This window comes from Dicentrarchus labrax, unplaced genomic scaffold, assembly GCF_905237075.1.
Source record: "Dicentrarchus labrax unplaced genomic scaffold, dlabrax2021, whole genome shotgun sequence".
Classification (NCBI taxonomy): Eukaryota; Metazoa; Chordata; class Actinopteri; family Moronidae; genus Dicentrarchus; species Dicentrarchus labrax.
In genome coordinates, this window is record NW_026136705.1 from 2,684,549 (window position 1) to 2,711,382 (window position 26,834).

A 26,834-nucleotide genomic window follows, 5' to 3' on the forward strand; every position below is an offset into this window, starting at 1 on the left:
CAACAATGAACACTTTAGGTTTATGACTTTAATCCTCAGCCAGTACTTTCTCTGCCATTCAACTCCATTCACTTGTGTCAAGTTATATACAACAAGGAAAAGCATTTCCGGTTCAAAAGATTCAAACTAAAACATTCAAAGACTTCAAGTTAAGTCGTGTGGTTTTATGTGGCAGGATAATAAAAGGTTTAGACTATGTTGTGGCTTTCTGGGGTATATTTTCTGATATATTTGGATATATTCTGATCTAAAGTTAAAGATTTTGGGCTGTCGGTGTTGATTGCAAGAATAAAAGTGTCATTTTTTAAAGTGAATTAGTGATGAATCACCCTGGTGCACAAATCATACATCAATAATAAGTTTACACATTATCCAGAAATAGAAATACATGGCAAAAAATAGCATATTGTAAGTTTAAAAAATATATATTATTTCGCTTTCTCCTGCGATTTAATTGAAAAAACATCTCAACGTGTAATTTGAAAGAAAGAAAGAAATTTTAAGTTACAACAACCTCAAAAAAGCCTGAAATGTCTTATTAATTATTATTATTATTATTATTAAATATTGATTTAATTATTAATCACACCCTGTGAAACACTGGCTCAGTGCAGTGTAGAGAGAGTATGTGAGGGAGCATGTTTTGTTTTGTTTTTTAATTTCTTTCTCCTCGTGAGTTTATTTTGTTTCTTATTTATACCTGCAGTTTGAATGTGTTTTTAATGTTTCCATGTTATTGATCTTATAAATCACCCTATTTTTTTTTTTTTTTAATGTTGTATTTTACGTGTGTATTGTCCAAGTGTTTCTATTTGTTTGGTATTGTGTGTTTTTTAAAAAAGAAGAACTTTGTCGCCCCATTATTATTATTTTATTTGAATGTTTCATATTTAAGTTTTATGTGGCAAGATGATAAAAGGTTGGGAACAACCAGTGTGCGAACTAAACCATATACTGTCAATGACTATCTGATATTTTGTGATCTGTAGTTAATTTGATTAATTTTTTTGGGGTTTTTTTTTAATTTTTCTCCTCATGAGTTTATTTTGTTTCTTATTTACCCTTAAAGTTTAAATTAATTACTATCTAATTTTTTTAATGTTCCCATATGTTATTACTCTTACATTACTATGTTTCACGTTGTATTTTAAGTATATATTGTCCAAGTGTTCCTATTATGTGATAAAAAAATAAAAATAAAAAAAAAGTTTTCCTCACCAAACTTTTATTTTGAAGTCCTCGCCTCCTGACTTCCCGCGCTGTTCCTGCTTCCTGTCAACAAACTTACCGCAGCTTCAGGTTTCAACCCTCTCCGGAGCTCCTGAAAGACAAACGGAGGGTGCAGCAGCTTCTCTGGTCGCCTGTGAACTCTCTCCTCTCCCTCTCGGCTCCTTTTGGACGACCGAAGAAAGACATGACTTCACAGCGGAGGATTTATTAGCTCTGGTTGTCGTTGAAACTCTTTAAAAAATAAAATAAAAAACCCACCTGAACCTGAACCTGAACCCCCGAACTGAACCGAGGCTGGTCACCATGAGAAGCCGGAGCAACTCGGGCGTTAAACTGGACAACTATGCCCGGATGGTGCAGCAAACGATCCTCAGACACCAAGTGAGTGTTTAACTTTTACTTTAATGAAGGATTAAAGTTAAATAAAGTCAGTCAGAGCTCGAAATCAAACGTTTTGGTGCATGGAGGTGAAGTAAAATTGCGCAATGCATGAGCACAAACACACACTATACACATATTACACACTCATTACTTTGTGTGTCTTATTGCAGGTAGATTAATATATTTTTTTGCACTTGCACACCTTTGCACATTATTATTAATCCGAATAATAAACATGGGAACACTTGACACAGGATTTAGGAGGCTTTTTGTAGGGATGTTTGCTCCATAAATGTTGATTTAATCCCAAATAATCACATATATCAATACATTTAAAGTGATCTGATAAATTAAAGTGAAATAAATTGTATATTTCCCATTTAAATGTAGTGAAATAGAGGTTATAAAGTTGCACTTTAAGCAGCAATAAGGAACTTTCTTTTGTGTGTTGATTCTGGCGACCCCTGTGGACAGAAGCGGTACTGTTTCATTGATTTCAAGGGGAATCAGACCCTCTGGTGGGCTTTTATGTTTATATAGAGTCACACAGAGGCGTCAGTGTTACATAACCAGTTAAAAAACTCCTTATAGTACCTTTTTCTTAACTTAACTGTAACCGTAACCCTTAAAACCGAGTCTCTAAACCCTCAAATAACATCTTCAAACACACACAGATAACTTCCTCCTCTGCTGCTCATGCTGCAGGATTTTGCATGAAAGCCGTGGAGAGAAATCTTATCTGTCCACTGCAGAAGAGCAGCAACAACTAGAGAAAATCCCAGTGAATTAGTGAGATTCTGGTGGAATAGAGGCTACAAAAACCGAGAGAGAAACCAAAACATTGTGTCCGTTGTGTTGTTTTGGAGTTGATAAAGACACTGAGGAGGAAGAGAGGAGGAAGAGGGGGTCCAGAGGTTTTGTTATCTCTTTGTTTTAATCATCTGGCCTGTACGTTTTTGTCATTTCAACCACAAGAAACTTCAAGTGGAGGATGAAAAGAGGACACACTCGACGTGAAGTCACCATTTGAATCGGTCCCAGGTGGCTGTTGGCCAGTTGTATACAGCTCAGTGCTCAGATGGATCGCTGCACTAATGACTGCGGCAGCGAGAGCAGAGACTCTGTAGAGGATAATGCAGCTGATTAATAGAGATTAATGCACTGATAGGAAATCAATCTAGTCTGCTAGTGGTGATTTAGAACTTGTCAGGGGGGTAAAATAGTCTATTCCACGTGTAAAATAACAGTTTTCCAACTCTAAACACATAAATAACTCTATTTCTAACTCCGTTTTCTGTGGAAGAAGAAGAAAGATCGGACATGTCTCGCTGCTGTATTTGTGCAACTTGCCCAGAAGCCACCTTGTGTGACATTTCTCTAACTCGGGTGAGTGATGAAACCTGACTCTGTGTTGAAAGAGGAGACTGAAATGATCATTCAGTGGCTCTTCAGGAGGAATAACAGAGAGAGAAAAGGCTGTTTTTATACGACGTTTAAAGATGAACTGCAGTTAAATGAGGAATTTAGTTTCAGCTCTCACAATATCTCATTTGCGTGTGTATTTTGAGGTTATCAGAGGGTTGTAAACATCCTCTTTTGCAGCAGGAAGCAATGGGGCTTATGGGAAATGTAGTTTTTTGGATAAACACATGTTTACATATGATCCAGACGTTTTAATGTGTTTTTTTTGTACAATTTTTTAACAGAAAGTAACACAGTTTTCTTTACTTCTAAAAACAGCAGATTGGGTCTAAATATTTTTTCTTTCACATATTTTATGTCCCCACACAACCAAATGTTGTGTTTTCTCCTACAAGAAGACAATATTTGTATTAATTGACGTCCTCTGGTGGGTACGAGCTTAAAAGATCCTTCATTTCAGAACGATTACAGTCGTGTTAATTCAGCATTCGTAGTAGATAAGTCCTGTGTTGATCCTTTACAAGCATTAATTAATCATGATCAAAACATACAATCAGAGTTAATGTGAACAGCTGGTAAAATAAACTTTGATTGCTGTGTGTTTAAAGGAAAGCTGAGAACTTTATGGTAACAATTTATATGTTGTTACGGCTTAAAGAGTCTGGAAATGTTTGATTTATGTACTTAAAAGTGCTTTAATTTTACTGTAAAAGTCCCTCAGAGTGTTATTAATTATGACTTGTCTTTAATATATATTATATAAGTTCTCTGTCTTATATATTCAGGCCAAATATTCTGTCAGACAACCACACAAAGGTTAATTCGCTCCCCCTTCTGTGCATTACGCTGTCCAGTCATTAGGTTGTGTAAACTGCTGACCCCTGACCTTCTCTCTCAGGATCCAGTGACAGGTCTTCTCCCAGGCAGCTCGGATCAGAATCATTCCTGGGTCAGAGACAATGTTTACAGCGTCATGTCCGTGTGGGCCCTCAGTCTGGCCTACAGGAAGAACGCCGACAGGGACGAAGACAAGGCCAAAGCCTACGAACTGGAGCAGGTAGATCACGGGGGGGAAAAAATCATTAATCATCATTTTTAAAATCCCTTAAATGTCAAATTAATTCTTCAAAGGCCTCCATGTTCTTCTCTGCCTGCTCACCGGCAGTGATCACGTGTCTCTCTCTGTCTCTTTAGAGTGTGGTGAAGCTAATGAGAGGCATCCTCCAGTGCATAATGAGGCAGGTAGGTTGTCTCAAAGTGTTTAATTCTTCCTCTTTCTGTTGTAGAGAGCTGAAGTTAAACCCAGATAATTCACCTTTTTAAAGCCTCACCCACATAAAGTCCTCTGCTACCCGATTCAGAAAGGCTAAATACTAATTTTTTGTAGTTTGGTTAACTTGTTTTGGGCTTACCAGAACATTTGTGCTGAAAATAGTTGCCCCCAAAAATCGCAAACAGTAGAATCTGTGGCTATGAAACCAAAAAATTGAGCTAAAAGACGCTAAAACAGGACTAACTGCGGGGTCGTAACTACGAGCAACCAGTTTCACGCTAATCTGAAGATTAAAATATTGAATAAAGCAGGTTTGAATACACAATAAGTAGCAGATTGTAGAAAAATACCATCATATAACAACATTTTAGGAACCTTTGTTAAGAAACTGGAAATAAACAAGGTGTATCATTGTATGTTGTATATTGATGTATTTCTTTCTTTTTACAATATATGTATATAATTGTCCTCTTGCCCCCCTCCAGCTGGATAAAGTGGAGAAGTTTAAATACAGCAGAAGTACCTCAGACTCACTCCACGCCAAGTACAACACCAGGACCTGTGCCCCTGTTGTCGGAGACGACCAGTGGGGTCACCTACAGGTCGACGCCACCTCACTCTTCCTGCTCTTCCTCGCTCAGATGACGGCAGCCGGTAAATATTTCAGCAACAAAGAGATGTTTTGGGTTCTTTTTACATGTTAAATGAATGAAATATTAATTTTTAGTAGATTTTTTTTCCTGTTTAGAGAACTTTTTATACAATTACCCGTTTGTTTTTTATAATTTTTACCAATCATACCGACTTAATAAGCTTCTTTTCTTGACAAATTGAAGGAAAAACGTCATAAACTTTTGAGTTAAGTTAATAGTTCAGTGGGATAAATTAAAAAAACTGCTCAATCTGAGTAAATTTATGGGGAATTGTGGGGTGTTTATGGATTTGAATTTCATTTCTGGACAAGTTCGGGCCCAAAACTGCTTCCGTAGGTCGAGCTTGCACAGATTTTATCCCGGTTTGGGGATCAAACCTCTACATTGATGAGTGTTTTCCCTCCTCAGGTCTCCACATCGTCTACACCCAAGATGAAGTGGACGTAATTCAGAATCTCATGTTCTACATCGAGGCAGCTTACAAAGTGGCCGTAAGTGTTTGTTTATTGTCAACACTGTCGCTTAAAAAGGGAAAACAGACCTCCTGCTGGTATTAACTTTAAATTCCTCGATCCATTTTAAACATTTTCCCGTTCATTTCCTCTTTTATCCGGCTCCTTTACAGGATTATGGGATGTGGGAACGAGGAGACAAAACCAACCAGGGCATCACTGAGATTAACGCCAGCTCTATCGGCATGGCCAAGGTGAGTGCGCACACAAACACACACACACACACAGTATGTCTTTTCCTTGTAGTCCTGTGTGTGTGTGTGTGTGTGTGTGTGTGTGTGTGTGTGTGTTGGAGGAGTGAGGAGGAGGAACAGTTGGGAAGCTGGAGGAGGAAAAACAGCTCCCTGAGTGCTGAGCAAAGCTTCCCAACCACAGAGGCAGAACAGGTGCTCCAGTAAAAAATCTCTGGCACGGTGGAAGGTGTCTAGTCGCTGCAGCGGCCTTTACGCTGACCTTTAGACGGCCCCCAGACTCTCCAAACTAAACTCGGGGTCAGATGGGAGGACTTTGTTTTGGTGCTTGAAAGTATAGATGTCAGTATAGATAAATACTCAAAGAATTAAAGCTAACAGCCTCATTTTATTTTGGTAAATGTGAGCATGTTTCTCATGTTATTGAGGATTTAAACAAGGTTTTATAACGTGAATCTAATCAGACTCAATCCAGATAATCCTTCAAAATAAAAGGAAACATCAGAAATCCTTGAAGAATATTTCGTAGTTATGAAAGTTTTCACATAACAGGATACGAACTCTGTTCTCTGGTGCCTGACCCCGGCTGCCGTCCTTGGCCGGCCGGCGGCAGCGAACAGGGGGTATCGGGTTCTCTGTGTGGTCTTCCAAGAATGGCTTCTCACTCAGAAATAACACAGTACTCGCAGTACCCAACACACACACACACACACACACACACACACACACACACACACACACACATAGGGTTTAATTTAAGCCTTTGGAAACAGGCACCCCTGCAGGATGTTCCCTGCTTCATTAATTATAGTTATTATTATTTATAGACACAAAACAGCAGGAACTGATTGTAACGTGTACACTAGTGTGATGTACTGCTACTGTGTATATACACACAATACACACATATAATGTTGTGTATTATATCTATTGTACTATAATTATACTTGATTCTAGAGCCTGACCAAGATTATTGTTCATTATTGGATTATTACATATATATTAATGACAGATAACATCTGCAGTAAATACACGTTTTATAGGATTTCTGTGGATATTTGACAGTTTTATACATATTTATTTTGTATTTACTCTCAGAATTTTAACAGTAAACTTAACTGGAAACTTATTCCTGTTACTATTATATATATTATGATAGTGAAATTTATTGCACAACTTTGAGATATTGCGCCAAATAATAACCCAATTTATAGGGTCCTTGTTTGAAGGGAAAACTTTGTTTATGTAGCCAATTATTAATGTCAGTTAGGCTCTATTTAACACATGCAATCCATTTATATATTCATTTTGAAATAAACTACATAATATAATCTGGTTAATATCATAAAAACATAATCCCAGGACAAATACAGCTTGTATTTTTGTGGTAAAAATCTGGGAACAATACAAGCCTCAGTACTTTTAATCTGCGTACTACAGTGAACTATATACAGTGTTATAATCTACTGTATGTTTACTGCATGTAAACGATTGTATCTGGTTTTTAACGAGGGTCACATGACTGCTGTCTGTCCTCCAGGCAGCTCTGGAGGCTCTGGATGACCTCAACCTGTTTGGGGCCAAAGGAGGACCAGGATCTGTGGTCCACGCCTTGGCTGATGACATCCAGCACTGCCAGGTAGACACATAAATTACACGTCATATTAACTCTTATTTTTGGTTGCTGAATATCGACTGTATCCGTCCCTCATTTGTCTCTTTCTTCCTCCTGCATCAGTCCATTCTGACGTCCATGTTACCCAGAGCGTCCATGTCTAAAGAGGTGGACGCCGGAGTCCTGGCTATCATCTCCTACCCGGCCTTCGCTGTGGAGGACATGAGCATCGTCAACATGACCAAGGAGGAGATCATCTCCAAACTGCAGGTGGATTAAAGTACCTTTTTCCTTAAGGGGGAGCCCTTTTCTATCGTTTAATGACATATATTTTATGGATATTTCATTTTATATTCAAAACTGTACAATAAACCCAAATATTAAACTCAGTAACTACAAAAAGTTTGTGTAAAACAAGAGATTTGGATGAATTTTGAGCAGATTATTTCCTGTTTAGGGAACTCTTTATACAATTATCTGTTTATCTTAATCATTTTTAACAATCATAAAGACTTAATAGGCTTCTTTTCTTGAAAAGTACTACAATAACTTGTACTTTTTTAGTTACTTTTCTCCATTTAGATGAACTGAATGCTGAGATATAGTCCTGTTTTCACTGATACAGGATAAAGATGTTGTTGATTAATCTTTTAAATGTCAGAAAATTCCCATCACGATTTCAGAATGTAAAAAAAGGAGCTTTATAAGGAAAGAATATACTCAGAGCAAACAAATCATGATGAATACATTACATAAAGACAGTATGAAGCCATATAAAGTAAGCCATGTACGGAAGAGGCTGCGCCGTTGAATGTTTAATGTTTGAATGTGTCCTCACTGACTTTCTCTCTGTGTCCGTTCAGGGTCGATACGGCTGCTGCAGGTTCCTCAGAGACGGACACAAAACCCCCAAAGAGGTCAGATGATCCTTTTAATGTCACTTTGTTTGTTGCACACTTTGTTTGTTGCACAAGTGGTGGGCAAAGAAAATGTTACTCCATCAGATTGCATGTTGTTCATCTAAAGGAGGAAATGCTGAGTAGATTGTTGTTTGTGTACTTTAAGGAGGTCCCTAGTGTTCAGATGACTCTTGTTTTAAAGTTTAAACTCTTCTTTCACTACTTTTTTTCCTCCACTTCTTGTGATAAATTTAAGGAGCTGGTGTTCAGCGTTGTTTGGATAGAAAGTGTGTTTATTCTTTAGACGTCAGAGTTCCTTTCTGCTTTTAACCGTCACTTATTTCTATTGTTGTCTGTGGTGTTTTTACAGTCCACCAACTATTTATAAAAACAGAAACAGGCATTAAGTGTCTGACATTTCAGGGTTTTTAGAAAATAAATCTCTCCCCCCACCCCAAAAAAAAGGAAACTTGCATCATGTCCGATTTAAGAAAGCAGAGAAAGCAAATAAAGTATAAAAAAACAACAGTTCAGTTGAGTGACATTGTACAAGACGTAAATAAGTATTAATTTAATCAACTTTTTGTGGATTTTCTGCTGCTAAGAAATATTAATGAAGTTGTTTTGTGTTGTGTTAATAACACAAATTAAAACACTTTAATTCATCAACTGTTGTTTTGGTGTCTCATCATCATGTAGAGCTACTGAGTGACCAACAGTGAGCATGTGGTTATACTGGGAAGCTTCCAGTTATCAGTGTGTGTGTGTGTGTGAGTGCAACATTGTGAAGGAAATAGTCTTAAAGTCTTAAAGGACCGAGAATAACTTACATAATAATCTGTCTGAGCTTTTGTAAGTGAGTATTTGTGCAGCAGGGCAACTTTTAAATGAAGTCCAATCAGTTTCAGATATGTGGATTTGTAGATAAAGTAACATCTGACCTTCTTATAGAGAAGAAATGTTCCTGCAGGGATCAATACAACATTAAATACATATTATTATATTCTGCCCTCGCACACGTTGATGACTTGCGTCCCTTCGTCTTCTTCTTCCAGGATCCAAACCGTCTTTATTACGAGTCTGCGGAGCTGAAGCTGTTTGAAAACATCGAGTGTGAGTGGCCTCTGTTCTGGACCTACCTCATACTGGACGGCATCTTCATCAACAGCCCCGAACAGGTAATTTATATCAGTATTTTAGCTTCCAAGCATATATTTGCGTACTCGAGGTCAACGGTTGGATGTAAAACTCTGTTAATTCAGGTGCAGGAGTACCAGGAGGCTCTGGAGGGCATCCTGATCAAACAGAAAGACGGGATTCGACTGGTGCCGGAGCTCTACAGCGTCCCTCCAGATAAGGTAAAAACGCGTCTGTGACGCTTTTATAAGAGACTGTTAATGGTTTGTGTAGTGTTAGCTACGAGCTGCTGCCCTCTCTGAGATCAATCAGTGTTGTTTCTAGTGTCTTTTGTACGGAAAATCCGTTTTTAAATTGTTTCTTTCTTGTGTTTATGACTTAAGAACAGCTGAAATATGCCAGAATAATCTTTCTTTAGTAACTTTATTATTTTTTTAACATGAGAAACATGTAGTTTCTTTTAGGTCAGGATCATTTTTTATGTATTTGTTGTTGTAATACTCATTTCGATCACTAGAGGCTGTTAGTAAGTTATGTGATATTACTTCCACGTCTTTATTTTGGCTAAAAATGTATTTTAACTGCAGCTAAGAGAAATGTAAACTCACTTGGAAGAGAACATAATGTTTATAGTCCTATATAGAGCAATGGGTAGCGGTGCACTTGAGCCTCTTGTGGCCAAAATTAGTATTACATAAAAAAAGTAACTTAAATAAACTTTTTTCCATTTGTTTCAAAGTTTTAGTTGAAAGTTAAAAAAATTTAGAAAGATTATGCTAGAAAAAAAACTTTTTTTGTTTGTTTTTGTTGAATAAACATTGTATCGGATGTCGTAATAATCCATCATAAGTGTAATTAAATCCAAAATTGATCAAAATTGATCACTTGAATAAATGTTTTCTCACATGCCTCTCAGGGCTTCCATAGTAGTTTCTAGTGATACTTATATCTTTATTATTTCTGCTGTGTTTTATGAATATCTTTCATGTTTTAAAGCTTTAACATTGTTGTTTGTTTGTTTGTATATAACAACAGGTGGAGGAGGAGTACATGAACCCTCACTCTGTGGAGAGGATCCCGATGGGGAAATGTCCTCTGAAATGGGGACAGTCTCTCTACATCCTGGGAAACCTTTTGTCCGAGGTGAGCCGTTGCAAACACTAACACTAAATAATCCTTCAGTATATTAATTAATTAACACATTCAGGGCAGATTATTTTCAAGAATACGTGTGGAGACGATACCAGGAGATTCTTAAGCTACTAATAAGCATATTTAAATAAAAAGAGGGTAAGTTGAAGAAGAATTACTCAGTTTGTGCGGCATTTTATAAACTTTAAGTATACTTTTAACAACTTTTTAAATATATATCTTACTAATATTGTTGTACCGTTTGATGTATGTATTCTCATTGCTTTTGCTCCACTGTTTGTTTCTTAATTTAATTGATTCAATTGTTTCTTATGATGCCTTTTAAATCTTCAGATCTCCCTTTTTTCTCAAAGAAAACTAAATTCTTGTTGATTTTGGGGCTCTGACTTCTTAACCTGTGTCCCAACTTTCAGGGATTTCTCGCCCCCGGAGAGATCGACCCTCTTAACCGACGTTTCTCCACAATCCCCAAGCCTGATGTGGTCGTACAGGGTGAGTATCGGTGGATGTTACGTTGGAAACTACAGTGGCAGTAGTTTTATAATGCGCTCTCTTTTCCTCTTGCAGTGTCGATTCTAGCAGAGACTGAGGAGATCAAAGAGCTGCTGTTGAAGAACGGCCTCGACGTGGAGACGGTTGCGGACATCCATCCCATCCACGTGCAGCCGTCCAGAGTCCTCAGCCACATCTACGCCCGACTCGGTACGACCTCAGTGGACGTTTTCTGACAGTTTGACTGGTGACAGCAAGTTATCATGTTTGTTTATGCTTTATTCGGATAATTTAATGCTACATATGCGCCAATAAGTGTTAACAGGTCCCTATCAAAGATACATACGTATAATTATAATAGGTTTAATCACCAGTTTTTTATCATTTAGAACGATAATTCTGTCATCTTTTATATTGAATCTGATAAAAACATTTAATACTTTATAATATAGTTCATAATTTAATCCATACAGTGTGAATGAAAGTTAAAAAAATATATAGTGCTGGTCTCTGATCATAGTTATTAAAAGTGTTTCTTTAACCTCTTAAATATACGGAAGCTCGTTAATGCCAGAAGAAAAAAAAATAGCTGATGATACAAACAAAAATAGTGAGTCAAAATTATGAAATAATAAGTTAACATTTTGATATTTTGATCAAAATTGAATGATCACAGAATCTAAAATAAAGTTTTGTGGGTTTTAACTGCACAGTACGAGTTTGTAATGTTTATATGGAAGCTCAGAATGAAGACATAAAAAATACAGAAAGAAAATCAATATGTCAGATGTCAGGTTAATAATTTCTGTTGACTGATCTCGCAGGAGATCAGGAAGAACTCTACAATTTAAATTTGACTCGTTCTCAAAATCATTTGAGAGTTTAGGTGGCACAACAACACACATATTTAACCTCTATTTATGTATTTTATCTTGTGCTGCTGCAGCCTTTGATCTTTATCTGCCAGGTCTGACCTTGTGAATTGACCAGCAGCTGTTGGAGCTAAATTTATAACAGACGTCTAGTTTTAAGGATTTTGATTCCCTTTTTCTTCTTCTCTTTTAATTAAATCTGACTTTCTAAGGTTAGAAAGTTTCAACATCTACACAAATGCTTTTCCTCTCCGGGCCTTTTCCCTCACTTTCCTGCTCTGTCTTCAGGTCGTAACCCGAGGTTAGGTCTGACGGGACGACCCTACAGGAGAATAGGAGTCCTGGGAACCTCCAAATTCTACATCATCAGAAACACCATATTCTCTTTCACACCTCAGGTTAGCGAGAAAACACAGGCTAAGAATCACAGCCGCTACAATAACACAGTATCAGTTGACATAATCTGGTGAAAATAGAGTAACGTTTACCCATAATCCCTCCAGTTCATCGACCACCAGCAGTTCTACTTGGCGTTGGACAACAAAATGATCGTGGAGATGTTGAGGACAGAAATCGCCTACCTCTCGTCCAGGTGGAGGATGACCGGACGACCCACCGTCACGTTTCCCATTTCACAATCGATGTTGAGTAAGTACGAACATGCAACCACGTACGACTTAAAAACGAGTTAAATTCCGTCGTTTAAGATGTTTAACCCAATAAAAGCTGAGTTTTTAGTGCGTTTATTCCTCATTTTGATGTTGTTGTTTCAGCTGAGAACCACACAAACCTGGACCCTGCAGTCTTGGCCACACTGAAGAAGCTGCAGGACGGATATTACGGAGGAGCGAGGTGAATTTTACCGGGAATACCGAGGACTTCTGGGAATTTAACGACAGGAAGAGGGGCTTTTTTATAAGATAAAATTTCTCAAAAATCAGTCAAAATTTTAGTTATTTAAGGAAAAAAAATAAAGACTTTAAGGATATGCAGTAATTCTGGTAGATAAATACAAAATTTATTTTATTTTATTTAGATTTAATTTCATAATAAAAAAGAAAAATATCACTTTTTTCTTGGTAGCTACTCAAAAATGTCTAACTTCAGGTTTTCTACTATAAAATCTAATAGTTAAAATACAGTCAGCCTCAGTTTGTGTAGCTTCATTGACATTTGCTCTATTTCAGTGCCAAGAAATTAACATTATAAAGGTTTTTCCCTTTATTTAGCTTCAGTTTAAAGGTTATTTATTCGTCTCTTCGTCACTTTTATTGTCCGATAAGACTTAAAGGTTTTGTCCTTGTGACGCTAAAAGTATACATGACGTATTTTCTCCCCTCCAGGATCCAGACGGGGAAGCTGTCGGAGTTCTTGACCACTTCCTGTTTCGCTCACCTGAGCTTCCTGGACGGTAAGGCTTCTGGCAGCATGAGCCGCCACGACGAAGAGTATGGTGATGATGAGCGTGACGGCGATGGATACGTGCATGAGTTACGTTGTGATGATGGTAAGACGAAAAAAAAAAGCGCAGAGTGTTGGATGGATGGATGGGGGAAGGGATGGTGACTCCAGAGATGGAAAACCGGATTAAAGTGTTGATACGAGGAGTTTATCACCAGCAGGTGGCGCTTGTTTTGTTTTCCATCCTTGGTTTGACCTTTGACCTGAAACCGAGTAACCTGATTCTTATTAATCACCACTTCCTGCTTCATCCTGCTGTCACATCATCACTTATCTTTCCCCCCCGTCCGCATCCACTCTGTACTGATCTCCGGTGGCTGTTTGGAAGGTTTTGCTCTTCTTAAGCCCCGCCCCTTTTTGGCGCTGCTCTCCAATAACAGTTGCTACACTTTCTCCTTTTCCCGTGTTTAATTATGTGCTAGCCTCGTCTATGTTGAACACACAACTAGGGTTTTTAAAGATGGTTAAAAGATAAAAGCGACACACAGACTTTAAAGTCGCAATCACATAGTCGGATGTTGGCAAAACACCAGCTAACTAGCTAACTACATGTAGCCTTAACACTACGGATGTGAATACGAAAGATGTGGAAAGGTGACGATATTAACAACCTTTTAAATTTGGTTTTCTGAGTGTTAATTCATCTAAAATAATTAACAAGCGCTGATAAGATGAATTAACACTAATGCTAATTTTCAAATGTTAGCAAAGATGCATTAATTATTGCTTTCAGTATCAATCTTCCAGTTATATTCTTGATTAATTGTTATGGAAATGGTCACAAATGCTGTTTTGTTCGTTAAATACCTCTTAATAAATATAATTTATTTTTAATTTAGATCAAAGAAGAGCTGCATGTGTTTACATTTTGCTAACATTAGCTTTCAGATCTAACTAGCTAGCCAAGACTCCATGTAGCTAGCTACGGATATAAATACGAAAGATGTGGAAATTTGTCTTTGGTTTCACCATAAGACGGGCCATAAAACATATAAAGACATACATATATATTATATACAAAATCACATTAACGTACCGTGCAACAAACTGCGGTAAAGTAATCAACTGTTAGTTAGCTAACGTAAGATGTGACTTTATATGTGTCACTTTTATCTTTTAACCATCTTTAAAATGTGGTTGTATTTTTAACAAAGACGAGCCCAGCACATAGCGTTTCTACGTACAGGAAACGGAGAAAGTCAGCCGAGGGAAGCTCGACTGTTATTGGAGCACAGAGCAAAAAGGGGCGGGGCTTAGGAAGGATCAATCGCAGGGGTCGTGGCTCAATAGTACGACGGAGTATTAGGGCCATACTAAGAGAAAAAAATATTTTTGAGAATAAAGTCGTAATATTACGAGAATAAAGTCGTAATATTACGAGAATAAAGTTGTAATATTACGAGAATAAAGTCGTAACATTACGAGAATAAAGTCGTAACATTACGAGAATAAAGTCGTAACATTAGGAGAATAAAGTCGTAATATTACGAGAATAAAGTCATAATATTACGGAGTCTTACTATTAGAGAATAAAGTTGTAACATTACGAGAATAAAGTTGTAATATTACGAGAATAAAGTCATAATATTAGGTCTACGAGAATAAAGTCGTAACATTACGAGAATAAAGTTATAATATTACGAGAATAAAGTCGTAACATTACGAGAATAAAGTTGTAATATTACGAGAATAAAGTCATAATATTAGGTCTACGAGAATAAAGTCGTAACATTACGAGAATAAAGTTATAATATTACGAGAATACAGTCGTAACATTACAAGAATAAAGTCATAATATTACAAGAATAAAGTCATAATATTAGGTCTACTAGAATAAAGTCATAATATTAGGTCTACGAGAATAAAGTCGTAACATTACGAGAATAAAGACGTAATATTACGAGAATAAAGTCATAATATTAGGTCTATGAAATAAAGTCGAAATTAAATAAAGTTATAATATTAGGTCTATGAGAATAAAGTCGTAACATTACGAGAATAAAGTTGTAATATTACGAGAATACAGTCATAACATTACAAGAATAAAGTCATAATATTACAAGAATAAAGTCATAATATTAGGTCTACTAGAATAAAGTCGTAACATTACGAGAATAAAGTTGTAATATTACGAGAATAAAGTCGTAACATTACGAGAATAAAGACGTAATATTACGAGAATAAAGTCATAATATTAGGTCTATGAGAATAAAGTCGTAATATTACGAGAATAAAGTCGTAACATTACGAGAACTGTCAGCCTGTTGGCTCAGCCAGCAAAACTGTTTAACGACGAAATGATCAATAGTTTAGTTTCCCTGTTGACTGTACGGTACGACTGAGACAAACAGCGGCTGCTGGGCTCAGACTGAGGCGGCTGTTTGGTTGAGCTTTTTTTCTTAGTCTGGCCCTAATACTCGTACAGAAGGTTGAGAAACCCTGCTTTAATTTCTAATTTACAGATTGTTTATAATAATAAAATAATAATAAAAACCTTCACAATCACCTATGTTTTGGGTCACTGGTTTTGATGCTTGCATCCAGTGAATGTGTGGCTTTAATTTAATACACGTGCATGTTTTCAAACTGGCTGCTGCCTGTTAGCGAATGTACTTGTGTCACATGAACGATGAAGCATGTCATAATCGTCACTGTTTTAAAGGGTCAGTTCACCTAAAATCTCATACACGGTGTATCTAACCATGCAGATAATGTTTCTTTTTTCACTGTTAATGGTGTTTTCTTTTTAAATATCCACCACTAAAACACTGATGATGGATGAGAACTTAACAGCAGCATGACTTTAAAACAGTTTTAACAATGTTTTAACTTCTGTATATATGCATGGAGAGATATCGTTAGGTGAGTATGGAACAGTGTGTTTTTTAGGAGATTTTGATGAACAAACCTTTTAAAAACTGCAATTTTACATGAATTTATTGATGTTAAGACACCATTAAATACCAATTTAGACAATTTAGATGTTTTAGTTGAGATGTTTTTTTACTTTTTAATAAGCTATGTGTACACTAAATAAAAAAAAGTTGAATCTATTGGTGTCTTAAACTTGATAAACCTTTTTGTTTCCCACTCTCTGTGACTTTTATTGATTCTCTATCTCCATCCTTCTTTATCCTATTTTCTACTCTCTCTCTCTCTCTCTCTCTCTCTCTCTCTCTCTCTCTCTCTCTCTCCCCCTTCCTCTGTCCTTTTCGTCCTCCTCTCTAGAGGCCGACGACCTCGCCCAGTACCTGGACCACCTGTTGGCTCACTCTGCCCCCAAGAAGCCCAAACGGCAGGTCGGAGGTCTGGGGAGGTTCAAGGCCGCGGCCACCAAAACCAAGGAGATGGTGTCTCTCATGAACAAGGCTCAAGACCTCGACATACACAGTGAGTCTGGACAAAATAAGACTTCCCAGACACCAATATCTTGTTGTTGAGAGTGAAATGCTGTGTTAGGTTCCTTCTGAAGACATTAACACTCAGTAACACCAGACTTCTCCTGCAGATGTCAACATGTACCTGCCCAACAAACTGTTTCGCTCCACTCAGCCGTCCCTCAATCTGAACCTCCCAGAGCCCGCTGCGCCGCAAGCAGCTCAGGTGTGTTTTCACGTCTTCATGTAGTTCAGACTATACACCTTTTTACCTTTCATCCCTTCCAGCTTTAACTTCCACTTTCCCCTCTCCTCTGTGTCCTCCAGGGTCCAGAGGTGTCGGTCACAACGGAAAGCGGTATCCCCAGAGATGCCAGCGGTGCCATCGACTATAACGCTTTGGCCCAGCTGCTGAAAGACACTCAGTGTCTCCAGGACCAGGCCGATATTCTCTACATCCTCTTCAAAGACAAGTGAGATACACAGTTTTTTACGCTTCGACTACCTAGAACTAGAACTTTTAGTCTTTGTTTTTCTTGTAATTTAGGTTTTAATCAAGAATTGTGTCTTGTGTGGTTTTAAGACGGTTTGAAGAAGAGAAAGCCAAAAAATATTTATTACTTTTCCTAAATTTACTGATGTCCATGTCTCTCTCAGAGCCTTGTCTTTAAAAAATAGTTTGTTTTTGTATAGATTATTTAAAATGGGAATGGCTTGTGACGCCACCAATAAGTTAAAATGGCATTCAAATGAGCTCTAATAGAATATGGAAACAACAAATGGTAATAAATGAATAGTATTGCACCAAAAGATCAATTTAGAGAAGTGGTCAAACCTCCATACAGAGTTGAAAAGATGCTATTAAACTGTGTGAAATTAAAACCTCCCTTGCAGGGGGATGGACTGGGACACTCATCTGCACGGTAAAGGCTCCACGGTGAGATCTCTGCTGTCCGACCTTTACGAGAAGGCGGGTGAACTCAAACACTGGAGCCTCATCCGGATGATCTCCGGTATGCTGAAGAAGAAGGTGGAGGAGCTCGACTCGGTACGACGCACACGGTTATAGATAAAACAGCCACGAAGGAGGTTGTTTTCTGCAAGTTGAATGGGTTTCTGTAAAATATGGTTAAACTTTAGTGGTGATCTGGTCTAAATGAAGTTTAAATTAGGCAGTATTAAAATAATAAATTGTTCCTGGAAAATAGGGTTGAGGTTTTCCTTTAGGGTCAACCCCTTGTGACTAATGGGGACAACGTTTTCTGAAATTGGTCCATTATTGAGCGAGAGCACTGCAGCCGGCAGCTGCAATGTGTAATCAATGAACGTCCACTAAAAAGGTTTGTTTCTGGCTCTTCTAGGCTCAGATTGTTAATGTTAGTGTCTGACAACATTATGGACGTCATTTATTATCTCACACTTGATGGACTTTCATGTATTGTGCTGTTTTATCTAGTGTATATTTACAGTTCTGTGGTCGTTGTTTTGTTTACCTGCCCAGGGACAACAGATGCAAATTAGCTATTGGCTAACTCTGGTGCAATTGTAATCAAATAAATAAAATAAATAAATGGAAATGACCCTGTAGAGATAGACCTTTTTGTTAAGGAGAAAGGTCTTTTTTTGTTGAACTTTGACACAAAAAAATGGGAGAAAAGGCTCTATTTATGTCTATATCTGTATTTCATTATCGTCCATCACATTACGCCATATCTCATATTTCCCAGCACTCGTTTTACTGATTGTTTGCGTTCTGTTTGCAGGCCTGCTCCGATCTGCTGGCGCACCAGAAGCACCTGACGGTGGGTCTGCCTCCTGAGCCGAGAGAGAAAACCATCACCGCTCCCATACCTCCAGACCAGCTGGCCGCCGTCATCGACGAGGCCAGCGACAGCAACATCAGCGTGGCCATACTGACTCAGGTGAGCCCACGTCGTCCTCCACTGTCACCTGTGAATGTGTCCTCCTGTCCTCCTCTTTAATCCCTCCTCCCTCCTCCAGGAGATTATGGTGTACCTGGCAATGAGCATAAGGACTCAGCCCAGCCTCTTCAGCGAGATGTTCAGGCTCCGTATCGGCCTCATCATCCAGGTCATGGCCACCGAGCTCGCCCAGTCACTCAACTGCTCAGGTACGGCAGGAAAGAGAGGAAGACGAGTGATATTTTAAAACAGATTGTCTATAAAATACAGTGAAAAATCTCCCGTCACAAGTTCACAAACTCAATTGTTTTCAATGTTTTGTTTGACCAACAGTCTAAAACCAAAAAGATATTCAGTTTACTGCGTTAATAGAGTATGAAAACCAGAAAATATAAATGTCGAGTGAATTTTTGCCAACTTTGCTGAAAAGAAACGATTATTTGATTAACAAAATTGTTACAGATTGAAAATTACATACATGTCATTTGTACTTTTGTGGTCAAATTATTTTATCGTATCAATTATTATTCTGACTTTGTGTGTGTGTGTGTGTGTGTGTGTGTGTGTGTGTGTGTGTGTGTGTGTGTGTAGGAGAGGAAGCTACAGAGAGCCTGATGAGTCTCAGTCCATCAGAACTGAAGAATCTCCTCCATCACATCCTCAGTGGGAAGGAGTTTGGAGTCCAACGCAGCGGTCAGTCCACCAACCAAATCCTGTATCTCACACACACACACACACACACACACACACACACACACACACACACACACACACAATCCGCCATTTTTCTCGCTGTAAGGTTGCCCCCCTCCCCCCTCCGTCCACAGTTAGAGAGCTGGATGCCGGAGTCAGTCCCGCCATCTCCATCCATCACCTGGGCAACGTGGGCGCCACCAAGAGCGAGAGAGCCGGCATCAGCAAACTGAAGAGCGACATGAGGATGGTAGGACGCTCGCTCAGAGGCGGAATAAAGAGTTTGGTAGTTGGTAGCCTGACACTTTAAAGTCAGCGTTAAAACAGGAGTGAAGGTAAAAGGTTTTGGTGGTAGCTCGACCTCCAGAGGATGGTGAAGAGTTGTCGGAAGCGATAAAGGGAGAGGAGGATTTTATTTTGAAAATCTTGTGCTTTTATGGCAAACTGACTTCTGTCTTTTTCTCAGCTGGAACACAGGTTGTCTTTGACGGATCCGAGTAAGGTGATGAGTGCAGATGTTGAATCAGATTAGGTGGTAATTCACCTGGATAATTGTGGAAGATTTAGATTTAGAAAACGTTGATTATTATAAATGAACGAATTGATGTTGATGTTGAACATCCTCAGTTTTAAATAAATCACCAGAGCAGCTTGTTGACTTGTGATTTATTTACAACTTTGTTTTGTGTTGCAGGCGGAGCACAGGTTGTCTTTGACGGACCCCTTTAAGGTGATGATCACATGAAGGAATATTAACTTATCAGCAGAATTAAATCTGTTTCTTCTTCTTATTTACTGTGAATACGTCAGTTATCAGTAAATTAAAGTAGTAAGTACAAGATATGCTGTAGGTGTTAATTCACCTTCCATGTAAACATCACCAATCAGAGTTCATTGAGGGTTTTTTTTTTTATTCATAGCTGTCCTAATTTCTGCCAGTTACAATGGAAAGTTGTTCCAGAGCTTTCAACTGCATCACACTGGCTTCATCATCACATGGAGTTTGCTCAGTTTTAGGACTTCTCATCCATGTTGGACAACAGTTAATAAAACAATCAAAGTCAAAGTCAAAATCTAATTAAATTACTGAAATTAGATTCTCCGGTTCATGATCTAGCGTCACACAGCGTTACGGTGGCCCAAAGACAGTTCAGCCCATTCATTAAAAAACTGTTTATTAACTAACGACTGCAGCGAAGCTCGGTTAGTGTTTACACCCGTTTGTGTGTCTCATTCTACTGAATCCTCCTGTTTACTAACCGAGACAGTAACTGTATCTTAGAGGTAGGACCACCAGGAGCTGCTGCCCTCTGGTGGTCGGTAAATTTTAATAACTAGATACATTAAAATAATATATCTGACAGCTGAGTGCATTAATAAGAGAACTGGAGCATTTAAAAGTATATAAAGTTATTGGTAAACTTTTGAGAGAAGCATCTAGTAACAGTTACTAACTATTTTTCAGTACAACACTAGTCAAGGGTCACTTACTCTCTTTTTTTCGGAAGCTTTCAACTTCTCTTCAAGATCATAAAATGATTGTGGCGCTCACTTTTTAAGCCAACATGGATGAAAAGTCGAAAGAATGAAGTTGGATCATTGTTCAGGCCGTCATTGAGTCTGAGTAAGCGAGGTTGTTTTGCTGTTTCCGAAAAGTCAAGAATGAGCTCAGCTTCATAACGCTGCTTGTCTTTGTCTTTGTTTTGATCTAGGACCCCAGGTTGTCTTTGACAGAGCCAGTTTCAGAGGTGATGATGATGATGATGATGATGATGATGATGATGATGATTTAATTCACCTAGCTGTGGAGCTGTGAATTGAAAACGAATGTCGATGATGCCGATTTGACGAGGACATACGACTTAACGGTTGAACATTTAGCGTTTGAATTCATTGTGTCTTCCTCTGTTGCAGATGGACCGCAGGGCGTCTTTGGCCGACTCAGTTAAGGTGATGATGATGAAGTTCATTATTGAGACTCTGTAAGAAGCGAGGAAGAGTTAGACGCAGTAATTAAGTGTTCATTTTCCATGTAGATGGATCAGAGGTTGTGATGATGATGATGGTGGTGTCAGTGATTAGCTGATGAAATGACTGGGTTTGTTATTATAGTGGCGTTAATGAACTGAATTAATCACCCTGTTCAGTAAAGTCACATCTTGACTATCACTCATATAAAACAATAATGTTATTTATGAGGAGAAATCGACGTACTGTACTTGGATTTTGGGTACAAACGGGTTCGTAAGGGGTTAAAGTCTGTAATCCAAAGCGGATTTTTTTTGTCTCCATTTCAGCTCGACCAGTCAGTGACCTCCTTTCACAAGGTGACGATATTAACGAGCTTTAAACTTGGTTTTCTGAGTGTTAATTCATCTTAAATACTTAACACGCGCCGATCAGATGAGTGATTAACACTCTAATGCTAATTTTCAAATGTAACTTTAATATCTTTAATTATTTATTGTTTGCAGAGCTGCAACTAATTATCGCTTTCAGTATCAATCCAGTTATATTCTTAATTAACTGTTATAAAAATGGTCACAAATGCTGTTTTTGTTCATCAAAAATCTCTTAATGAATATAAATTGTTTTAGTTTGGGTTGAAGAAGAGCATGTGTTTATATTTGAGGAGCTGGAAGTAGCGGAAGTTTGGCATTTCTGATCGATAAGTTATTTAAACTATTATAAAGTTTTCGTAATTCATGAATCAATGAATCTCCTGTCGACTGGCTAATTAAATGTTTGATTTAAGATATTTATTGTGAGTTAAGCAGACACAGGTAGAAGGACGCAGGTTTGGCACCAGCTTGTCCCAAAAGAGCTGTTGGATGAATTAATCTGTTTTTATTTGTTTTTTTTACCCATTATCTTTTGTTTTCTAACCTCATTTCTAATTCTCTCTTATTTCCAAATCCTGATTTTCATGCATGCTCATTTTCTAGAAGCCATAACCCGACGGCTTTGGGGTTGTTTTGTTGCCATTCACAGTTTTTATCCGTCTCACACTTCACACTTTGTTTTTTCATTTTGTGCATCCTTTTTGTTTCTCTCCCTCTCCTTTTGTGTTTCTTTTTCTGCCTCTCAGGGCATGCGATCTCAGTCTCTGGACATAGAAAACCTTGAATCCGGGGTAAAGATTTGTCTATTAATCAGATATTTCTGACGTTATACAGCTGTATACTTCTGAAACAGGTAGAGGGCGCCGTTCTTCCAGAACAAACAGAGCTTTAAATGCATTTCTTTCTTGTCGTTGTGGCCGTTCAGAGGTACAGGCTGCCTTCCATAGAATCTCTGGACATTCCGGAGAGCATTCCAGTTGCCAAGGATACCAGGCACGGCCAATGGCTGCGCAGGAGGCGTCTGGACGGAGCGCTGAACAGAGTTCCGGTGGGGTTCTACCAGAAAGTCTGGAAGATCCTGCAGAAGGTCGGTTCTTTTCCACAAATTTGACCAATCGTAGTCGTTTTCTGAGCAAAACGTTGAGCAATACGTCACCAAACTCACTTCCTTGTTTGTAGTTGTGACTCCCAACAGTGTGATTTTATTCCTAATGGAACAAGTTGCCTTCGACTTTGAATAAGTTATACAGAAAAGTCATAATAAGCTCAAATATTTGTGAAATTTCACTTTTCTCCGTGGCATTTCAGGCCACAGCAATCAGACAAACAGCTTTTTTACACTGATTTTAATTTTTTTATTGTTTCTAACGTGTAGTACGAGTACAAAGGCCTGGATTAAAAGTCATAAAAGTGTTTCTATGCAAAGTAGTGATCATACAAACACGTTGTCTTCTAGTGCCACGGTTTGTCCATAGAAGGGTTCGTCCTTCCTTCTTCAACCACCAGAGAGGTAAGAGATCCACTTTAATAATTGTCCACAGAAATGTTCCTGAAATTGTCTTCTTTTCCCTTTTCCCCTGCTGGTTTTGTTAATCTCACTTTACAAAATAAAGCCATACCTTTACAGCCATTACTTTACAGCTGGTCCCATTTTAGAATAGAAATGTATCTAAACAGAGAGAAATTATAAGAAAAAAATTAAATAATAAATAAGTAGCATGTAAAAATATGTGCATTATACTACAATGTTAAAGTTATAGTATTACGTTTTAATAAAAAGATGTATTATTCAGTATATAATTAATGTCAGAGTAAACCAGAGTACTGAGTATTTGAATTACAGGTTTATTTAATTAAGCTGAGATGTATGTAAGTTGCATGTTTAGAGGCACAAATTAAAATCAGTGCGTTTATTTCTTCCTCGTCTTCTCTTTATCTCTTTAATTCTCCCTGCAGATGACACCAGGAGAGATAAAATTCTCCGTCCACGTGGAGACGGTCTTTAACCGCGTCCCTCAGCCGGAGTACCGACAGCTGCTGGTGGAGGCCATCCTGGTGCTCACCATGCTGGCCGACGTGGATATCCCGACCATCGGCTCCATCATCCACGTGGAGAAGATCGTCCACCTCGCCAACGACATGTTCTACAAGGATCAGGTGACTTCAAAAGACAACAAATCCAGTGTTTTAATAGTTTTATTATGTGATTAAGTAAGGCAGCATGTTTCTTGTTCCCTCTTCCACCTCCCAAGACGGACCTGGGAGCAGAGGAGCACATCCTGGAGAAGGACCCGTCCACCGGCGTGTGCAGGCTCCTGTACGACAGCGCCCCCAGTGGCCGCTTCGGGAGCATGACCTACCTCACCAAGGCCGTGGCGGTGTACGTGCAGGACTTCCTGCCCAGCGGGTCGTGCGCGGTGCAGTGAGAAGGGGGTCGGCATGTGACACCAGATCAGGGGTGAAACCACTCAGTAGAAAACGATAAAGCTAAACTTTGCAGCATTTTTTCACATTTAACAAAGTAGCAGATTAACAGCACATGAGTAGATATCGTCACTGTGTGTGTGTGTGTGTGTGTGTGTGTGTGTATGTATGTGTGTGTGTGTGTGTGTGTGTGTGTGTGTGTGTGCAGAGTGAAACATGTTACAGTATTTTATTTATAGGCTTTATGTGAGAATCTGATCAGACTTTTAACAACAAACTCACAGAAAATGTCAATAAATTAAAGGTTTTTTTAGATAAAAAGTACTGTGTGCATCGAAGGGAAGCCCTCAATGTTTTTGCCGTCCTGGTCTCCATGGCAACCTCATATTTGCATCACCAGACAGCAGTCAAACAAAGTGGTTCAGCGGCTCTCGTCCCTCCATCTCAACTTCTGACTGTGTGGCTTAAAAAAGGGCTCCACCGAAAAAAAGAACTATTTTCTCACACAGTAATACTCGTTTGGTGCTTTTACTGCAGCGGTACGACGACGCAGAATAGTGCTAATCATCTTAATGAAGGAGCATGTTTTTTTTTTTTAGATCAATTAACAACAAAACTCTCTGGGGCAGAGGAATAAAATACATCAGGGTATGGATGCATATCGAGGAATCGAGGACATTTGTTGTACAACACGAGGCTGAATAACAAAATAAGAGTTTGTGGTTCCTTCATGCTGTACACATAGAAAAAGAGATTCATAGAGTAACACAGAGTTGTGTTCTGGTCTTTTTATGGCATTTGTTGACAATAGGAAAAGATAATCACCACACTTATTCTATTAAAGTGAAATAAAAGATTCATTTTCAATCCTTTTCCGTACATGTCCTGATGTAAAAACTTTTATTTTTTATCTCATGAGTCCAGAAATATACGTTTTGTTTCCTGAAGGAACTTCCTCCATTGATGAATCGAAAAAACAGGTATTAGTTTAATACAAACATCCATATAAAGAGGGGGGGGCACTAACAATGGTTGCCTGGTTAGTGCACCATGTAACCATGGTTACCAGTCAACCAGTCAGCATCACTTAGAATCGTATACCTGTCTTCAGCAGTGGGAAAATAATTGTTTTCATCTCGGTCTTGACTCGGTCTCTCTCTTTGGACTCTACTAGACCTGGTCTTGGACCCAATAAAGGTTGTCTTGGACTACAGTTTATTTACAGCAAGTAACCACTGACTCATAGGACTTTTCAGCAACAATACGCACAGTTTTTATACCTTTGTTTTCCACCGAATCGTCATCAGCTCTTCTTTAACTTCAGAGACTCAAAAACAAATCGTTATAATTCTTCTAATCGAGCCTAATTTATTACCACGCGTGCTTTTCACTGCCGCTCGCCTCAGTTTACCTCCGATCCTACACGCTGAATATTAAATCTATTATTTATTTTATAGTTCTCAAATGATAATTAAAGAAGCTAAAACGCCTTAAACACTGCTGCACTTACAACGAGTGAAACTACAGGGCTGCTGTTTTTATAGCAGATTGTGTAGTGATTCTTTTTTAACATAAAGAGCTTTTATTGTGTTTGTTGGAGAGTTTTCAGCATGCAGTGCACTTAAACTGTACTCGTATAAAACTACTGTTATGTTTGAATGCAGTGATTTCTAAAGTCTGTTTAATTTGTGCAATTCAGATTTCTGTCCTCTTAAGAAGGGAAACGCCTTAATTTAATTTACTGCTATTTAGTTTGACTTATTTTAGCATAACTGCAGTAAAACTTTTGGCCATTTACGCACATCTGTTGTTTTACATTTTTAAGGATTCTGTGAGAAAACATAAAGATGTTACAGAGAATAAATGAAGTTTCAGCTAAAGGTATTTGAAACGTGTGAGCGCCACACTCCACGTGAACTACAAACGGTCACTTCTCGACGTAACATTAAAGCCTGAGAACAGAATCACTGAACTACCGTACTGTCGGATGTTTTTTGTTGTTTTTGAAACTAATTCTGTAATAAAACGGAGAAAATATGTTGTTTCTGAGCTTTTTCTGACACAAATTCTACTCAAAAACATGTTTTTTCTTCTTGTTTCTACAGTTGGAGCTGGAGTAGATGACTTTTTATGGATTTTTAATAGGAAAATTATACTTTTTTTTTTATGCAGACACACATTATTGTTCCAAGCAGGCTATTTATATATGAAATACTTTGGTAGGTTTCATTACAGTTGCTCAAGTTGTTAAAAAAAGACTTTAAGTAATAGAAATAATAAGAACATTAAAATATGTGCATTAAATTACAATATATATAGAAAATAAAGATATAAGAGTGTAATATTGTATATGTATGTACATTATATTACAGTAGATAACAATATATAGAAAATAAGTATAGTGTATAAGAGAAAACTTTATTTCATCTGGACTTCTTGACCTTGTGGGCCTCAGATGGATAAATCCAGGAGAGAGGAGAGAGTAACGATGACGAACAAACCCTGTTTTTGGTGTTTTTAAACCCTCCAGAAACTCAAAATATAAACAGAATAGAATATTTAAAAAAAAAAACTTTTAATGCCATTATTTATAAACTGAATGATTTACTATTAGGGGGGTTTCTTGGCCCCTTAAAATGATGAAATATATGAATGAATCTGAATTTAAACAACTTTTATTGTGCAAACAGCAACATATAGTTAAAACAAATTTAGAGAAACTCAAGAAACAAACAAGTTACAGCAGTTGTGCACTTATATGATACATTATATTATATCTTAAACCA

At 38.0% G+C, this 26,834-nt stretch overlaps 1 protein-coding gene across 15 annotated transcripts; it reads left to right on the top strand.

Moving 5' to 3' along the window:
- The first annotated feature begins 1,293 nt into the window (after positions 1-1,293).
- phka1a (phosphorylase kinase, alpha 1a (muscle)) lies at positions 1,294-26,085 on the top strand. 15 transcript variants are annotated; one of them, XM_051400425.1, is made up of 36 exons: positions 1,294-1,611; positions 3,932-4,090; positions 4,228-4,275; positions 4,792-4,960; positions 5,368-5,450; positions 5,585-5,665; positions 7,203-7,301; positions 7,401-7,547; positions 8,141-8,194; positions 9,232-9,354; positions 9,439-9,534; positions 10,349-10,456; positions 10,879-10,957; positions 11,033-11,167; positions 12,118-12,227; positions 12,333-12,477; positions 12,603-12,681; positions 13,173-13,336; positions 16,519-16,680; positions 16,799-16,893; positions 16,995-17,140; positions 17,562-17,715; positions 18,431-18,589; positions 18,669-18,798; positions 19,181-19,282; positions 19,417-19,532; positions 19,749-19,784; positions 19,977-20,012; positions 20,995-21,030; positions 21,197-21,232; positions 21,580-21,609; positions 22,371-22,415; positions 22,550-22,711; positions 23,081-23,134; positions 23,581-23,781; positions 23,877-26,085. In XM_051400425.1, the coding sequence occupies exons 1-36, from the start codon at positions 1,534-1,536 to the stop codon at positions 24,048-24,050; spliced, it is 3,831 nt and encodes a 1,276-aa protein (XP_051256385.1). In that variant the 5' UTR covers positions 1,294-1,533; the 3' UTR covers positions 24,051-26,085. The 15 variants fall into 15 exon arrangements, with proteins under 15 accessions (XP_051256385.1, XP_051256392.1, XP_051256386.1 ...); XM_051400432.1 differs by having other exon boundaries at positions 13,173-13,240; XM_051400426.1 differs by lacking the exon at positions 21,580-21,609.
- Positions 26,086-26,834: the final 749 nt, after the last annotated feature.